This window comes from Grus americana, chromosome 3 (genome assembly GCF_028858705.1).
Source record: "Grus americana isolate bGruAme1 chromosome 3, bGruAme1.mat, whole genome shotgun sequence".
Lineage (NCBI taxonomy): Eukaryota > Metazoa > Chordata > Aves > Gruiformes > Gruidae > Grus > Grus americana.
In genome coordinates this window covers 37,000,668-37,020,485 of record NC_072854.1, presented here as the reverse complement: position 1 = coordinate 37,020,485, position 19,818 = coordinate 37,000,668, and the positions used below count along the sequence as shown (strand labels likewise).

The window sequence follows — 19,818 nt, the reverse complement described above, 5'->3', positions numbered from 1 at the left end:
TTCTAGCCACCAATAAACACCTGTGAAGACATCTTTCAAGTGTGTGTGTGGAGAGAACCACTTTATTGACATTCTTCATATCAGCAACTGTGTTTTTCAAGTAAAACTTAAACAATCACATCAAAGAAGACCAGAGTATGTATGCTAAATCTGAAAGCTAATGCATTTTATAATCTGAATAACTATTCTGAAAAACTACACCACAATTCTTAAAAAAAAAATTCACTAACACTCCATAAGTGGGAACTTCAGCATCTATGCATCCAGAATCTGCTTCATTTCTATTTCCTGAACCTAATTCCAGGTCTGATAGCACAAATTCATACAGCTCATCACAGGACAGATGAATTCGTTTCACTGCAGCTGTTGAACCCACTTATGCCTAGCATTCATTGGAATTAGCATCTGAATTATTAACATGGACTACACAGCAAAGCATGAGGCAATACAACGGAAAGATCTGAGCAAAATAATCACTAAATAATTTAAGAAAAATATGAAGTAGACCAAGATGGCCAAATCAAAAATCCATGGAACCTATATTTGAGAGAGGCTTCCATTTCATGGAACTTTTCTACTATATTATTGGGATTTTTAAATCATTAGCACAGAATTATCACTCAGTAATTTGGCTGTAACTTTTTAATTTAAATTTCCATTAAAATACCTCAAAATGTGAAACAATATTTTCTATTTAACTAACAACAATGTTGCTTCTACTACAATAGCTTTATAGTTTGATCTTTTTGCTGCATCTCACTCAATCAATCCAGTAATTTGGATTTAACTTCTTTTTCCCCAGAAAAGTGACTACGGTTGCAATGCTTGGGATAAAGGTAAAACATTACCTCTCAATATCAACTTAAGGTTGATTAAGGTTACATCATACAGCTTCAGACTTTTTGTCACATACAATTGGTTCAGAAAACAGGAAAAGTAAAAAGGGCAAATTTATGTAGAATGAGTCATCACGTAAACAGAGGTTGAGATTCAGCAGTCTTTCCTTTATAGATTAACTTGAGTTTTATAGTCTATATTTTCAGGCAAATGCCACTATTAAAATCTTCCAGCATGTTCCATCAACATCTGTCTTGCATATCCAAGCTAAAGCTAATAAGAAGATTACATTACACTAAAATAAGAACTTCTCCCAATGCTCAAAGGCATTAAAAAGGTTAATCATGTGCCTTTTAGTTCTATTTGTACTCAACCAAATTCATTCTCCATTTCCATTAAGTTTAATGGTCTTTGTGCACAAGTGACATGCTACTTAGAGCTATAGTAAGGCAATGACATTTGATGGGTTAGCACAGGACAATAAAGCAGTAACATATAAAGTGACCCAGAAACTGTCACAAAATACACGCATTTTTTCATTGACGTCAATGGAAGGCTCTTCAATAACAAACACCAAATCAAGCCTCATATTTGTGACAGGCATTTCTTGACACACAATAGAGCTACATTTAATTGCTACATTCAATCTTTTAATATGTTCACTACTTATAGTGATTTTTAAATGTACACAAAAGAACATCTATTTATAGACCAAGAAATATATTTTACTTTTAAATAGCCTCTCCTGATGAGCTGAAAAAATTGTGAAAGTAACCTGGGAAAAACAGCCTGCTTCCATTAACTGATACAAATTTTTTTTTTTTTTTTACTGATCATCAGAGCATCAAAATGAGTCAGCAGCATGAACAAATTATCAGCACTAAGAGTTTATAAATAATCCATATCTATTTAGCTATACTCCTCAAAGAACCAACTCTTTAGTTTCTTGTATTCAACGTGATACACAAACATTAGTATTTTTCACTTAGATCAACAGCTTAAAAGACATGTTGAACCCTTTACATGCTTATCAACTAAAAGACAGCAGTCATCTTTGTACGTAACAGAATAAATAATCAAAGCCCATAAATCATTCACTTCAGAGTTCTGAATACTGCTGAATAATAAAGTCTTTGTTCCCTCCTTTCTGCTTATTATGTATTATTAACATATCTGAGACAGAGTGTTTATTCTAACACACTTTGAAATGTGATAGTCTTAGACAAAGTGTCACACACAGATTTTTCTCCCAAATCACTAAGGCAGTTTTTATGTTTGATGGCAGATATGATGCAGACAGAAAACCACGAAGTTGGCATAAGAACTATACAAGATGCAAATGAGCCCTTCTTGTCTGAAGCTTTGATTTCCTAACATAAAGCTATTGAATAACACTCGTTCCAACTCAGAAATTAATTCTGCATCACTGTAATCATTTAAATGCCTGTAGAGATCTCCTCATTTGCATCCTCTATATATACAAGGACCAGAGAGAGAAGACATTAAATGCGGATCCCTAGAAATACCAAAGAGCTTTGCACATCTCAGAGCATGACAACAAAAGAAGCATAACCAAATTTGTCAAATGAGCAAAGCTATTGACCAGAATGTCAATTCATTCTTGGAGAGCAGTAATTAGCAGAGCTGTAGATCTGTTATGGATCTTTATAAAACTTGGTTTGGTAGTAGAAGGGCCAGAGGGAAGACCAGTTACCCAGCACAGTAGGTGGCAAACAAAATGTGGTTGTTTACTAGTTCTCTCCATTTTCCTACTCTGAGCAACATTTGCATTTGCTTACAGAAAACCACTCTACATTCCCTTTCACAGAAGCTCATCAACTCACAGCTCAATAACAAAATCTGCATTCTCTCATATTCTTCGGAGCTCTGCTTTTGCAGAAAGCTTTTCATAAGCAGGTTTATCACAGTTTCTAGATTTCTCAGGTAAATTTTTCCAGAGTAAAATCATTTCAGTATAATCATTTTAGAGAGACTGTTGCTTAGCCTTTGTTATCACTTATTTTCCTCGAAGGGGAACTGATAAAGCAGATGATACTAAACAGCTAGCGTGGAGAATGCAGAAAACTGGAAAAAGGGACTAAGTGGTTGTATTGCAGTGCCTTGAAGAAAATTAGAGAAAAGATACAAATCTTTAAAAGCTACTGGAAACCCCAAACTATGAATGTATTTACATCAGACAACAGAGGAAAAAGGAGAGATTAATACATATTTTATAAATGGTAAGACCGTGGCACAAAGAAATTAAGTAACTTGCCAAATATCCTAAGTAGTATGTGGCAGAAAGGACTTCTAAGGCGCTTGACTAATGCAAATCACAATCTCTTCCTCTATACTCCTGTATTTCTAATGATGTTTAGTTATAAAAGCATTGAGTCTCTCAATTATATAATTTCAGATTGTTCAAAGTCTTTTATTTATTTAAAGATCAGCATTTCTGTATTACCACTAAGTATTTTATTTCTTTAGAAGTTTGCTGATATATACAAGATTCATGATATTGTAAGAACACATATGGTAAAAACTTAAAACTTCATCACAACAGCAACTTCCTCAGTACTTTGCTGAATCCTCAGCTTGCTTAATTGTGTTGGTTCTGACATTAGTGTAGGTGATAATGAAATACAGATGAAATTAATAAAGAATACCGGAGGGAGGGGAATATGAGTCTTGACTTCTACTTTACAGTGACCTATATTTTGATCTTTTCTCAATACTGAGAAAAAAAATGTATTTTATTACAGTGTATTACAGGTCAGAAAACTACTTCACACTATGATGCTTTAAGTAAAACAAGGTACAATCTTAAATATCTGACAACTATTGAAGTCACAGGAAAAAAAAAATACAGCTAAATTTATCTTTTCTAATGAGCAAATTCCAATGTGATACTAAGTCATTTCTGAAATAAGAAAGGTTCCATATATTAACTATTCAATTACTCCAAGTAATTGCCTCAAGAAAATCTCTACATTTCATTAGTGCAAGAAAACGTAATTAGGTAAAACAACCAAGATCTTTAAGGTTTAACTTCAAAACAGCTACATCAATCATGATGATACTTTTTAAATCTAGAGACATACATAACCAGTAACATTTGCATTAACTACTTTATATACATTTTGATTGTCCAGTAGAAGGATAATTTACACTAGGTGACTAGGTAGACAGGTTACTTTAATAGATTTATTTTCTTTCACAAGAAAATAAAACTATAAAACTAGATTAACACAAACTACTGACAGTATTTTTAAAATCTAAAAATCATATTTTCCTCTAGTCAATCCATTATTTAAAACATCATTAAGCTCTAAGCCAAAAAAAAGATAGCATAAAGAGATTTCTCTAATGTCAACAAAATACTGTAGCTGGTAATTAGAAATTAATTGTTTCCACAGGCTTTTTAAAGCACCACATTTGTTGCTATCTGTTTGCTATTGCAAATAGTTCAACACTAACAAATGGAAAACTAGAAGTTACATTGCTGTGCTTAATAATCCAAATTTCTTTTTTTCTCCTCAACTCTAACTCCATTTTCCCTGTAGGGAGAAGCAGAGAAAAAAGAATCACACCTAAATTTATTAAAGAAATTGAAGTTTCTAACAGAAATCTTTCAAAACTTTGAAAAAATTAATAATTCAACTTTTGCTTTTAGTGCTAAAATAATGAACCAGTTCACTGGTAAATGATAGAGATGCTGCTTACTCTGTAAATTCAGAATAGATTCCCCTTTTGCAGTAAAGCCATTTAAGCCCCTTTTCCTTAAGAAATTTGTGATCTTCCAAACACAGCACTATTGTGAACTTCAAAGTATAGGTAACAAACTGTTAGTAAATGCACCACAAATGCCAGAGATGATAATATAGTATAGATTAGTACTTAGCAGTAATGTTTGACCACATGCCAAAAGAGTGGTTTTACAGTTTTGTCATTTGCAGACCAAGTAACTTAATAAAACTGGCAATATGGGGTTTTTAGCTGGATGGAGAAATCATAATGCACACTTACAGCACGAGCTGTAAATTACCACTTACTGTTTTTCTCATCTGAAAAGTCTGATTAGCATTCTCTGTAAACAATTGCAAGTCTTAAGCTACAAGACATATACCAAAGAACCGTTCCAACTTACAGCACATCGCATTGCTGATCTAAGTAATATGACTATAATTTAAACAGAATATTGCTCAGGTAAGTGGATAAATACCTCACATACAGTTCAAATGGAACAAATGGATGCATGATCTTAAAATGGTATCATTGTAAGCGTTCATAATGCTGGCAGCCTCTTCTCTGCATGAAATTTAGGCTGAATGAACAATTCCCCTCACATCACCTGATTTTAAAAAGTGATAAAGATTATTCTAACGTTTAACAAGGTTATTTTAGATTGCTTCAGATTAAGACTTTCCAGTACTTTACTAATTCAATTTCTGGCTGCTTTTCTTCTTATATGTTATCTTTCATATTCTATCTCAAAGAGAAGAGAAAACTGCCTGAACTAATTCCTCCTAAAGACTTATTTGTTGCAATTTAATTTTATAAATCAAAATTTTATCTTTTTTAAATTAAATAAACTTGCAAAACAACCATGTAACACCAGCACCTCTAGTTCACAAGCCCACAATGTTGATCAATGGCAAAAGCATTTGCAGAGTAATCACATGGGTAGAAAAGCAGGGGAAGAAGAACGCTGTGAATGAGAGAATACAGGAAACATATTGTGTACTAAGATCTACAAAAAGCAAAGAGCACCTGATTTCCCTGCATGCTTAGCACTGTCGTGAAATTCATTATGCAATAAGTAAAATTACAACACTTCCAGAACTATACAGATGGGCAGTTCTTAGTCAAGTCATAGACAGAAGGAGAGGACACAAAGAAAGAATATGATGACATTCTAGCACTGCCAATTGAATCTCCTGCTTTTTCTCAGATGCCACTAGTCCACCCTGCTTATCCTACCACTGTGGCCCAACTTCTTCCATTCTTCTCAAAGTAATGATGACATATGCCACAGTTCTGAATACTTCCCTTCATTTGGCTCCTTCTTGTCCAGCATTTACAGCTTTAACTAGATTATACTTCAAGTACAAAGGCTAGAAATTAATGGAACACATCCCTGACAATGGATACCTAAAAGAAAAGCGCAACAAGAGCAGTAGCAAAAATTGCAACAGTAATTCCTCCCATTCTTTGTGTTTGGAAGAGACAACCACTGGAATCAAAGACTATTATTCTTTTCTCTTTCTTTCTTTCTCTCTCAGTGCCTAGGAGAAGAATCAAGTTGAACAACAGCAAAGCTTTCCTCTTTTTCAGCACAGAAAACAGAATACATTCAGGTGCCAATAATGAACAGGTACAACAACGTCCAGAGATCTCCAAATTTGCAAAGGAATATGAAGAGTGGTCCTAAGACATTCTATACTCTTAGTCATTTTAGAGAACTATTAAAACACTGAGTTTAAGGTGAATATAAGAGCCATAACAGGTGAGTAGAGGTATTAAACAGCAATGACACCTATCAAAGCTATGCTGTCACCTAGGCAAAGTTGAGGTGGGTTTAATGAAAGTCGATAGGTAAAACACTCAAAGTGAAAAGGGGAGCAAGGTGACTGATACACTGTTAAATGTGCTGCTGTGTATGAAAATGCTAGTGCAATAGTTCTCTTACTGTACCTACTGAACAGTCTATTAAACCATTTAAATCATACAAGTCTACATTTCCTATGCAATGTTATACAATTCATCTACAGACAGATGTCTGAATAAAATGAAGCAGTAGTGTAATCTTCAACTATAATTTCATTACATGAGGAAATGTAGCACAAGCCTCTAACACATACTCTTCTCTGTTTTGGAACCATTTTTTCCCATATCCCTAAATTCCTTCCACAAGAGTTTTTCCTCCAGGTGTTGGATGACATCTTTTTTTTTTTCCTGCTCCATCCTTAGTTTCACTTTTTACACTGCTTTGCTTCAATACACTCCCAACTTTGCTTTAGCTTCACTTTTTTCCATGTAGGTACAAATGCCCTAAGTAAATGTAGAGGACTATAGAGGTATTTTATTATAATTGCAGGTTCCAGCAATGACAGTCACAGTCATTATACCCCACAAAAAAATAATATAAAGCAATCACAGGCTTCCCAACCATGAAGCTAACAATACTCCACCTAGTAAATCAAACGTCTGCAAGTGGTAGCCATAATCCATGAGCACTGGCCAATGTAGTTAAGTAAGCCAATTCAGTCTCGCTGTTCTATCACAACTCATTATGATTGCTATGGGCAAGACAACAAACAGCTCAGCCAGTAGGTTAGACCATACTTTGAGATACGGATGAATAATTTTAGCAAATGTAACACCCCAAGCAAAATCTCCACAAAGAACAAAGAGAAAAAAAGAAAAAAACAGCTTTAGGCTGACACTCAATATGGAAAAGACTGAGCAATTTAAGTCTGGCAAATTTATATGGAACTAAATTTTTTATAGGTCTTTTAGAGAGTTTTAAGTACAGACAGAGCTACTACATTCCCTTTTAATTAAAAAAATCGATATGCAATTGAGCTGGGAGCAAAATTTCAAGCAGAACAGACTAAGAGCAAAAGGTAAGATCTGTCCCTTGAAATTCTATCCTGTATTATCTGCAAAAGGATATTCTGCACAACAAGCAGCTTCTTAGTTCTGTAGGCTTAGCTCTATATAACAATTGCAATTCAGTCACAGACAAGGAGGAAAAAATTTGCTAAAGTACTCTGTTGAAATGTAGTACTATAGACAAATGTATAATTAATTTTTTTGAATTTTATTATTTGCTTTTATGTTAAAAAAAGTCTTCAGAAAGTTCTGAAATATACACATCAGTTTAAGATTCTCAAAAATGTACATCAAATGAAACAATTTCTGAATACAAGTAGTAACAGTTTTAAATATCAAAAGCATATTTTGCAAACATAAAGAACTAGGAAAAAAATTAGTCTGATTTGTTTCTGGGGAGGAAAATAAAAATCTAGACTAGTTTTTTCCATGTGTTAAACCACTATATAGTCATGCAATACTTAAGTCCGTGCATCTCGTTCTAGGATATTTTTCATGACATTACAGGACAGCAGGTATTTTTGCTTTCCTATATCCACACGCAAAAGTAAAGCGTCCACCAAGACAATGCAAATTCTGTCCTACTCTATCATATTTAAAGTGAACAATTGTCATAAATTTCAGGACAGTGCAAGTTACATACAAAGAACAAATAAGCAAATGCCAAGGTTTTCGGATTAGTTCAGTCTCTATCTGATAAAAATAGTAATAAAGAACTTATTAAGGAAATCAAACATTTCAATATGGTAAAGGTCTTACTGTGTGTCACAGCCTTCAAAAGGTGCATAACAAGAAAACATAACACAGGATAATACACAAAAAAATACTTGTTTTCTAACATTATGAGTCAATTAGGTAACCAAACATTCAGGATTTCATGCATTAATTCAGCTCACCAGATTTCCAGGGGGAAATAGTCAAACAGGCTAAAAAATTTCAAGAGATTTGGGGGATTTTAGGAGTATTCCATAGTAGCTTAACAGAAAAAGTTACAGGAGAATATATTGAGTTTATTTAGAAGAAACCCTTCAATTTTGGTGAGCCTTGTTGTGTGGCAGACCAAAAATGAAAGCAGTCCACAAGTACAGGCTCTTTAGCACAAAATGAAGATAGGAGGGAAGGTAAATGGTTTGTGCAGTCCCACATTAGTAGCATTGGAAAAGATAACAGCATAGTGAAAACTAAGTCTAATCAATCTATCTATCAGGTGAGCATTTAGCCTGTAATCGTACCAGATACAGCTCTAAGACCTTTGGTAAATGAGTAAATATCTTAACAAAAAACAAAGATCTTCTTATTAAAAAAAAAAAATTAAAAAGCCAAATCAAACAACATTTACGTTTGGAAATCTCTGCAGTCTGCATAGTCTATAAAGTCTATGTTTGTATTACAAGCATTTCAGACTGCCTTCACACAAAACTCACTGTGAAAAGAAAAATACTTACAATAAGCCAAATACAATGCATCATGCTGTTAATAAATGTATCTGCTATACACAATAATCCAATGAAAAGCAGATTAAATCTTAGCATCACAAATGTCAACATTATCTTAAAAATTACAAAATTATTGCGGAAATACTTAAAACTACATTCTCTCAGGGTAAAGGTTAATAATGCACAAATAATAAGAATCTATGGCATGAGAATCCTAAAATATAGTTCAAAAAAGTAGCTGGCTCAACTAAGTGATATTAGCAGGATAAATAACTACAGACATTTAAAGAAAGGCAATACTGCAGAGAAGTAGTAATTATCTCTATGGAGGAATGATTCATATATGATTACCATCGTGGAACTTCATCCCAACTTTCATTAGAATTCAATCAGCACCAGTTGCAATGGAAAAAAAACTAAAAACACATATTGAAGCTATAAAATAGCTTCTAACTATAGACTATGCACCACTACTCATTTATTTGCTGGAGTGCCTTTAAATTTGAAGCTTGTAATATGGAATGTGGGCAAAAGGGAAAAGGTTTTATGAGGAATTCATGGACCATATCATCAGCACTAGACTCATCAATGTTAACAGAAACTACATGCAAATGCCTTTTCTCTATTTAATCAAGGTTTTCAATAGTCGGATTCTTTCTCAAGTACCATTTATCAATACATACATGAAAATCAGACACAGGAATTTAAAGATTGAGAACCATTTTTACGTTGGGAGGCAGAAAGGAGAAAACAAATGACTCAGCGCTGAGGTACCTCCCTGAAACAACAAGATGCATAGGAACAAACAACAAGGCTTCCATTCAAAGCTTTCTTGAAATATAGAAGAGCAAAAGATGTGAATAACTGGTTTCTAAAATGTTTATATATATTCTCATAACTTTAAAATGACTGCCTGCAAGCACAGTTCCAGTGTTCCGCTTCTGGAAGCCAAGCAACAGCTTTAGCAGCCTGAAACTACAAGACCAAAAGACACAAGTTTCTTATGGAAACAGTGACAAAGTTAATTGTCATCATGCAAGCAGTACAACTTTAATCACATTTTATAGGTATGAGATCCATTCAGTAAGAAATCAAAGGAGCAACATGTAAAAAAATGGCAAAAGATCAAGAACAGATGGCCAAGAAACATAAATATGATCCCAGGATACCTGCATTACAATTGTACAATTCAATGCCTCGTGAGTGCAGTTAATATAGAAAAAACCCACATCAGCCTCACTGATCTTGATTTTCCTTTATTCACAGTCCAATTAGATGAAGTAAACTTAAAGTAATGGGAAACACAAGCTGATAGACCAATAGGTCTGCCAGGACACGCTACCTATTAAATACAGGGCACCAGGGATCTACTACTGACAATTATTCAATCACTCTGATGGCAATGGCAATGCCACCTATGCATTAAGGAGAAAGTTCTAGTGCACACTGATGAAATGGCTCCCATCAAATAGCCTCGATGGAAAACAGGCAGAGAGTTTGCCCTAACCTGCTCCCCAGCACTATACTACCCACCGGTTCCCACTGTTGCTGCTTTCTCTTTTGCTCAGATTTGCTCTTTCCAATGGAAGGGCAGATGTTTTTTTCAGCCTGCCAAGCATTTATGCCGATCTCCAAGGGGAGGTCTGCAGAACCTTTCCTACGGAAGAGCAAAGCACCACCAAGTGCCCACAAGAACATACATCCCTTCACTTGTCTGTAGTACAGTGTCCTAAAGAAGCAAGTTCAGAATTACTATCATTGATAATGTCAATCCATAAACTATGTTTCTGCAAAGACACCGTTATTTTTTTTTTGCAAAATTCACGGTTATCCAGGCTCACAGTAACCCACAAGCCCTTAATACCGCAGTTCAGTTTACAGTGCTTTTATTACTAAGTCATGAAGGAATAATTCTCAGCATTTCTTTGCACTACAGTAGCAACAGTTCAGAGAAAATTAGGATATGACTAATTAGGTAATAAATGCAAATCATCATTATGCGTGGCAAATACTTGCCTTCTAAATAATACAAAAGCACAAAAATGTCCATTTGCAAATTTCCACTTGCAAAAGTGAAAATGGCAGATTGATACTAATCAATTTAAAGTTTAAATAACATGCTCAACTCAATTCAGGGTGAATAAAATACAGTAATCTGCACAATCCCTTAAGAGTACTTAATCCTGAGCTAGATTTCCCACTTCCAGTAACACATGCATTTTAATATAAAAAACACTACAACCACAGAATTTTACCCTGAATGTGACCAGTAAAGCACTGGGAAGTGTGCCATTGGCTTTTTAATCAATACCACACCACCCAAAAGATCACAGACAGAAAAATCCACAGTCTAATCTCTCCAAAGCTTCCAAGCAAATCTGTTAAGTACAATGGAGGGGAAAAAAAGTTTTGTCTGAAAACTTAATTTCTGAAAGGGAGAAAAAGTGTCTTTAAACAGCTTTGTAGGTTATAAAGTAACAAATTTTATAGATATTTCATAGATGTCTCATGTTTCAGTTTCTTGAGTTGCACTTTTCATGATAGGTTAGCCTTCCAATAACAATACAGCTGATCAATCAAGTAGTAGAAAAGTGTTACCTGCCGGGATAGGAACAGACATCTTTGGTGCGGCTGCACTAAATGCAGATGTCTGCATGCACATGCAGCAGCTGGAGAATCAGAAGAGCATGGTCAAGGCAGAGGTTTTGTCATCAGCAATGTACGCTGAGAAGCACATTAATTTCATGTGTTCATGTTTACAGCTGAAGGTATAAAGGGGAGAGATTACTCCTAATCCCAGCTCCTTCATACACAAATTAAACACACAGACATAGGATGGTGATGTGCGAATAAGCACAGGGAATGCATTCTCCCTCAAAAAAAAAAAGTAATCCTCTCTATGGACAGCTAACTACTCGCTCTTTGAATCATAACCGCTGCATCACTCATACTCCAGCCCTGGGGAATAAAGCAAGAGCTTTAGTCAGAAATCAGTGAAGATTGTCAAAGTAAACAAGAGTCTTACCACATTTTTCACTGGCCCATGAAATGACACAGTGCTTTGAGAATGTATATATAGACAAGAGGCTCAGTAATTTAAAGACAGCCTTTGCTGTTACATTTCCTAAGGAAGCAGCAAAGGCAGTACATACTCTTTAAACAAGCTTGTGTCACTTTTCTAACATATGATGACACAACTTTTCATGCTGATCTATTCAGCTATGTATTGGGAGTTGATGTTGGGTTCATTTTCAATCCTCTAGAGGTAAAGCACAAAGAATTAGCTTAGGAAGTGTGGGTTGGATGAGTGGACAGTGAGGTGGACTGAGAACAGGCTGAATGGCAGGGCTCAGAGGGCTGTGATAAGCAGTACAGAGCCTACTTGGAGGCCTGTAGCTAGCGGTGTACCCCATGGGTCAGTACTGGGTCAGGTCTTATTCAACATATTCATCAGTGACATGGATGAGGGGAAGAGTGTACCCTCAGCAAGTTTGCTAATGATACGAAACTGGGAGGAGTGGCCAACACAGCAGAAGTCTGTGCTGCCATTCAGCAAGACCTGGACAGGTTAGAGAGGTGGGCAGAAAGGAACCATATGAAATTCAACAAGGGCAAGTGTAGGGTCCTGCACCTAGGTAAGAACAACCCCAGGTACCAGTATGGGTTAGGTGTTGACTGGCTGGGAAGTAGCTCTGCAGAGAAGGACCTGGGAGTCCTGATGGACAGCAAGCTCTCCATGAGCCAGCAATGTGCCCTCATGGCCAAGAAGGCCAGTGGTATCCTGGGGTGCATTAAGAGCGTGGCCAGCAGCTGGAGGGAGGTTCTCCTCCCCCTCTACTTTGTCCTGGTGGGGCCACATCTGGAGTTCTGTGTCCAGTTTGGGGCTCCCTAGTTCAAGAAAGACAGGGAACTACTGGATAGAGTCCAGCAGAGGGCTACAAGGATGATTAGGGGACTGGAGCATCTCTCGTATGAGCAAAGTCTGAAGGAGCTGGGTCTGTTTAGTCTGGAGAAGAGAAGACTGAGAAGGGATCTTATCAACACTTATAAATATCTAAAGAGTGGATGTCTAGAGGATGGGGTCAGGCTCTTCTCGATGGTGCCCAGTGACAGGACAAGGGTCAACGGGCACAAACTGGAACACAGGAAGTTCCATCTGAACATGAGAAAAAACTTCTTCACTCTGAGGGTGACCGAGCACTGGAACAGGCTGCCCAGAGAGGTTGTGGAGTCTCCTCTGGAGATATTCAAAACCTGCCTGGAGGCAATCCTGTGCAACCTGCTCTAAGTGATCCTGCTCTAGCAGGGGGGTTGCACTAGATGATCTCAAGAGGTCCCTTCCAACCCCTACCATTCTGTGATTCTCTAATTGCATCATGTCTCATTCAGAAGCACTCTACTGGAGCTCTATGCATGTACAAGCTGTACAATCAATTCCATTTTTCTTGTGAAAGGCTTTAGAAAGATTATAGATCAGTGTGTGTTTTAATGTATACAAAATTCTTTCTATGCTCAATAAAAGTAAACTGTTGATGGACTTTCCTTGCAAAAGACTTGCTTCCACCTCTGTCAGGGAAATCTCCATCTTCTATCATGAAAAAGCAATTATAAACAAAATAATTTTTCTTCCTTTTAGGAACAGATCTATAAATAAGGACAGCTGTAGGACACTACTAGGATCTTGCATTTCTTCCACATGACTGAAGTGGCTATGGTGACTGAGCAAAAATATCCTAAAAAGTTTTTTAAACTTGCTCAAGTCAACAACCTAAAATAACTACATGTAACCACCCAGGCATCTCACGGTACGTCACATCACACTGCAACGTTATGTAGAGACAGCAAAATGCACCATGACATGGGTACAAAAGCAGATCGCAAAGACAGGAAGTGGGGACACTTGTTGCATCAAGTCTGCAGTGGATCCAGGCTTCTCAACTAAGGGGTGATGAAAGGCTTACTAAGAACGTAAACACACAGCTCATACATACAGCCCTTTAGGATGCACTGCCTAAGCAACCACAACAAATTATATCCTTCAGAGGCTGAAGGGTGCTTTGAGCATGCTGATAATCTGCTAAAATTGAACTGATAGCAAAGTATCATGGCCCTGGGGACAAAAGCTTATGAGCTACTCAGCTCCTCAATTAGAGATGGTGGTAAAGGCACATGCTCAAGAGGAGCAAGACCTGGATTCAATGTCTTGTCATCATACAGGTTCTCCAATCCAATCTTCCACCTCACTGGGGTGTGACCTTGTTAGCAAATTATAGGATAAACTGGGCGATCAGCCTGCTCATATTCTATTGCTGTTATTACCATAAATTGCACAGAATAAGCACCAGGCAACAGTAAGAGAGAAAACAAAAGGGAATGTGATCATTCCTGTAAGGAGGGCACTCTCCAAAAGGAAAAGATCCCAGGTTCCAATCTTTGTCCTCAGAATGCTGTGTTTTACCAGTGATCATGACATACCAGCACACCAGCTCAAACCTAAGCATATAACCAGAAAATAAGTTATATATTAAAAACAGTCCTTGCCATCATCAAAAGAAAACGAAAACTCAAGTTTTGTAAAAAAAGTTTCTCTGGTACAAAGACTTCATAAAATTCAGAAAAATAATCACTTCAGAAGTTAGTTTTCTAAGCACATGAAAACTCAGGTAATAAAGCTCAGAAGACACATCACATTGAGCTTTCACAGCACGGAGCCTATCACACAACATATGCACAGAATTCACAATGTCAGCAGTTTGAAATATGTTCAAAATGACAAATTCTGATTGAATATAGACAACTGAGGAAGATACTACATTTTATGTAGTTTAACATTTTTGCCTCTCCAGATTTCTGTGAAAAGCAATAAAGTATAAAATACAAGCTCTAAAGTAACTAAAGTGACTGAAAATATTTCCTGCACGTCTTTTTAAGTTGTCAGCCTGTAAAATCAATGATTTCTCTTGATCCAGAGCAGGAATGGTTTTTTTTTTAAGAATGCTAGAGAATCTTGAAACAGGCTAGATCAATTTTCAGGGACAAGGTACTGTTGGTATCTATTGCCTTTAAGTGAGGAAGGACATCTTTCTTTCACAAGAAGCTTGTCCAAGTTAAATAGTAATGAAACCTTATGTAAAAAATATATATATTCATATAAATATAGACATACATAGATTCTTTGCTTTTATTCTAGCAAAGAAATGTTAGATATTTTTTTAAACAGGTCAACTACTAATGTCCTGTCAGCAGTAGGTGTCAGCTCAGCTATACAATGAGGGTGCAATTTATCTCACCTGACTTTACACTACACTCATCAATCAGGGCTCCCTTAACTTTTTTTTTAAAAAACAAACAAACAAAAAAAAATTTTAAACCAAGACATTTCTAGAGGCCAGTTTATCTCCTCCCAAAATAGGCTGCTGAAACAGCTGGGATGAATGACCCTCAAGAGATATCCCTTCTCTAGAATAGCTCTATGAGCTACTGTAACTAGCTCAAACTCCAATACTCAGACATCTGAAGACTGACAAAAGAAAAATCTAGCCCCCATTTGCACATTTACCCATCCCAGGAATTGAAATGACGAGAAGGTTTCAATTATTGCTGGGACCCATTCAAAGCCATAGCAGTCTGCTCCAGGCAGACACACCCTTGTCTCTTTCTCATGCAGATGACAAATGCTAACCTATTTCAAAACGTAATATAATCTCCAAATCTTAAAAATGCAAAGAAACTATCAGTAAAATTAGGCAGCAATTTTTATTTATGTTCACTATTTTTATTATTTATGTTTATTTATGTTTCACTCAGAGCTATATATTCATAAACATACTCGTAGGAGCAATGCAAAGTCAAAGCAGGGGCTTAGTTAAAAACTTAGTTAAAAAGAGGCCTCTGGTGGCAGTTGTGAAGTATAACTTCTCGTAGTTTTATGAAATATGTATTCTGATGACATAATTTTCTATATAGAAACAGCTACAGAAAGCAGACTAAGCAGTTAGATTTGCAGTGAAAATTTTGACATATTACTGCTCATCTCCAAAGCACTAACCATTTCAGCCCATCCTTCTTCATGCATACACCACAATTGTCAAATTAGGCTTAAAGTTGCATATATTTCCAGTTAAGTAAAGCATCTCATGTTTAAATAGCAGCATTGAAAACTTCAGTGTTGAAGTTATTTCCTTGCTAAAGATACCAACAATTAAGTTAAGGTTATGAGGCCAGATCATTCCCCAACATCAACCATGAAGGCTCCTTGATTTTGTTTAAAAATTACATAGACTGGCAAGGAAAATTCACAGAAATATTTCTATATAAAAATGCAGCATTTCTTGGCTTAGCGTAAGAATAAAATAAGCCTGCAGAGTAAAACATATTAGACTGGCAAATGCATACAACTTCTGTAAAATTCAATTCCTTTATTAAATCTTCATGACCCTGACCCATATGGAACACAGGGAACCCAAACGTCAGGCGCATGATTAGGAGCAATCACACAGCCTACAAGAAGCTAGATAAGGCTCCCTGCCTTCCAGAAAGAGCTAGAAGACTGGAGAATCATACTAACGTGGAGAATTGTAACAGGTATGTTAAGGCTGGTATGAAAGACGTGAACAGAGCCATGCGTGTGCAGGGACTGAAAGCAGCAGCAGGCCAAGGACTAAAATAACAGGACTAAAAACACAAAGGACACCATTCCCAGCAGTAAAATGGACATCAAAACCCAAACTCCTGCTCTCTGATAAGATTGCAGCACAGAATCCCATCAACAGAGGATTGTGTATCCAAGCACCAGAACGGCAATAAGGTTGCAGTGTATCACATACACCATTCTTTACCTCTGTGTCCAGCAGGACAAGGAGATGACAAACACATTTCAAATACATATGTAAGACAAGGAAAACCAAAAAAACTTGGCCTGAGATTTATGGAGGCTGACATAAGTAACAGCCTGAGGCAAAAGACAGACTCTAACAGCTGATGATTTGCTTATTGGTTGGACCGGAGTAAAAGCAATCCCATTATCATTTAAGACCCCGCAAAGAGGACTTAAGCAGGCCAATGGGCAGCTGAGGACTTTCTCTGGCATGGCCAACTCTTCTACCACTCTCTTGGTCCTTGACACTGGCATTTCTGGAAGGGAATAACAAGTGCCATCACCAGAACTGACCCTGTAGGCCACTGTCATCTGCAACAGCTGCATCAAGCAGTTCCTCTTGGGATGAGGCTACAGCAAGCAGTTACAACTATCGTTTCCATAGAATCATAGAATGGTTTGGGTTGGAAGGGACTTTAAAGATCATCTAGTTTCAACCTCTCTTGCCATGGGCAGGGACACCTTCTACTAAGACCAGGTTGCTCAAAGTCCCATCCAACATGGCCTTGAACACTTCATGGAGAAGAATTTCTTCCTAACATCTAATCTAAATCTACCCTCCTTCAGCTTAAACCCATTACCCCTTGTCCTGTCACTACATGCTCTTGTAAACAGTCCCTCTCCAGCTTTCCTGTAGGCCCCTTCAGGCACTGGAAGGCTACTATAAAGTCTCCCTGGAGCCTTCTCTTCTCCAGGCTGAACAACCCCAACTCTCTCAGCCTGTCCTCATAGGAGAGGTGCTCCAGCCCTCTGATCAGCTTCGTGGCCCTCCTCTGGACTCGCTCCAACAGGATAATTTAACATTTCTCCCATCAGACTGGCCAGCCTGCAGTCATACTAATATAAAAGCAATGCAAAAAACATTCACTATTTGGTATTTATTATAATATAGCTGAACTTCCTAGCCAATGTGCACTATATTTCTCTAGAAATAACTCTCTTTTAATTCTTAATAGTAAATTCATTAACAGATTTAAAGCAACAGGTCTATCTGTTCCATCTTTTTATTTATGCCACAGTTACCTTAAAAGATGTCCAAGATGGAACATAAGCTGAAAATCTTCATGGAAGATCTGTTTTTAAAGATTTGAAAAACATTGTACAACTAAAGCTCTGCACATCCTATGCACAGCTGCATTTCCTTCCTGAGGGTGTTTCAGTGCAGGTCCAAATCAATGAAACAGACTTATATGCTCTTTCAAAGAGAGGCTTCGTTTTCACAGAATGACAGCTCAAGTTTTTAAAGAAGGAAAAAAAATTAACTAAAAAAAAGGAATAATCTTATTTGTCCAGAAGGGATTGTAAAAGATTTATTACTGCCAAAGTTTCTCTTCATATTGATGACAACAACTCATTTAATTTTTTACAGATAGAAAGTACATCCAAGTAACATGAAATACACTGCAAACAAACACTGAAAACACTTCAACTGAGATCAAATTTATATGAAGCAACACATAGCTATGCGTATAAGTACACAACTGGTTACACATCCACAACTGGACAATAGGACATTGCCAATAGCGGACGCCCAACATGGATCTTTCCTCCCATCTGCTCCATCCAGTCCCCCTGGCAATCCCTCAGACAAACATAACAGTAAAATTCATACTGTGGAGAAATACAAGCTTTGCCATAGAATAGCAGACCAATGGCTCGTCTTTCCCTTTATCACACTTAATCTGTTTAATACTTTACCTGACCAAGAGCAAGCCCCTTACTGAGCAACTACAGAATGACAAAACACTTGTCTACGCAATTAAGATACTCCAAATACAGAGAGTCAGATAAGCAGGTGTGCCTGATCTGCCCTATTTAAACATCTGTACAATCTGACTTCGCTGTAGATATGACACCATATTGCCTTAAATTAGAAACTGCAGGCAGAGAAAGTACTTGATGGAATCACACACTTTCTTCAAGCCTATGGCTCTTCTCATCCCTATGGTTATCTTAACACAGTACTCTACAGTTACGAGGCCTGAGTTAACTAAGCTGCCGACATCTCTCAAGTTTCAGAGTGATTTTATCAGCAGCATAAAATGACCTAGTGTGCAGAGATTGAATAAGGACTCAATGAGTTGTTAGCCACAGTCCTGCAGGACTGTGGACAAGCCCACTGAGGGAAGCTCACAGCTCTAGTAGAAGCAGCAATTCTAGTAAACTGTCTGTATCCCAACCCATATGTTTTACCCTTTTCTTCTGAATCTCCTCCCCATCCCACTGCGGGGGGAAGCAGTAAGTGATGGGCTGCATTTGCTTACCTGCCAGCTGGGGCTACGCCATGACACAAGAACTTCACAGTACCATGAATTTCAAACCAGATACCCTGATAATTGTAAATGCTGCCTTTTCTCCCCAGCCCAAGAATTCATATACCTTAAATAAAAATATTTATTTCTAGAAATATGGATTTAAAAAAAAAAAAAACTAAGGCAAATTATTGCAGACCTAAAACTAATAAAGATACAGTGTAAAACAGTAAGGAAAGAAAAAAAAAAAAAAAAAAGATTTCACCTGATCTTTTGAGACCCAAAGACAGCAAAGATCATAGAAAGAGACAGAAATCATGGAAAAATAGTTTTCAAGCACAAGTCTGACTAAATCCTGCCCTCTGATCAACCCAAAGAACATGTATTCTAACATTATTTTGAACCCTGAAACATAGTTCTTTTTCAATGCTAAAGCAAATGTTTGGTCCATGTAATCTGCATTTACTCTTCATATATGATACAGAACAAAAAATACAGAACAATATATACAATATAGAGCAAAATGTAGGCCTTTAAAAAAATTCAAGAACAAAGTCATCATTATTTGCATTTAAATTGTTATTAGTGGGATATTTTGGTTTGTTGTGGTTTCAAATTAATATGCATCATTTCCTTACCTTGCAAACAGTCTCTGTATCCCAGGGTAAGATGGTCCTCAGATCAATCACTTCACAGGACACACCAAGCTTTTCTTGAGCCATTGCTGCCACTTCTTTGATCACATGTACCTGAAAAGGCAATGTGTTATCACCAAGGAAACATTTTGTTTCTCTTTAAGATG

The 19,818-nt window shown here is 36.8% G+C and overlaps 1 protein-coding gene across 3 annotated transcripts in view; it reads right to left on the bottom strand.

The window, feature by feature from the left end:
- BCKDHB (branched chain keto acid dehydrogenase E1 subunit beta) overlaps positions 1–19,818 on the bottom strand; it is a 130,375-nt gene that overhangs the window by 76,767 nt on the left and 33,790 nt on the right. For all 3 annotated transcript variants that reach the window (XM_054819399.1, XM_054819400.1, XM_054819401.1), the window contains exon 8: positions 19,655–19,765. In XM_054819399.1, the coding sequence (XP_054675374.1) occupies positions 19,655–19,765 (111 nt within the window). The remainder of the gene's footprint in view (positions 1–19,654; positions 19,766–19,818) is intronic.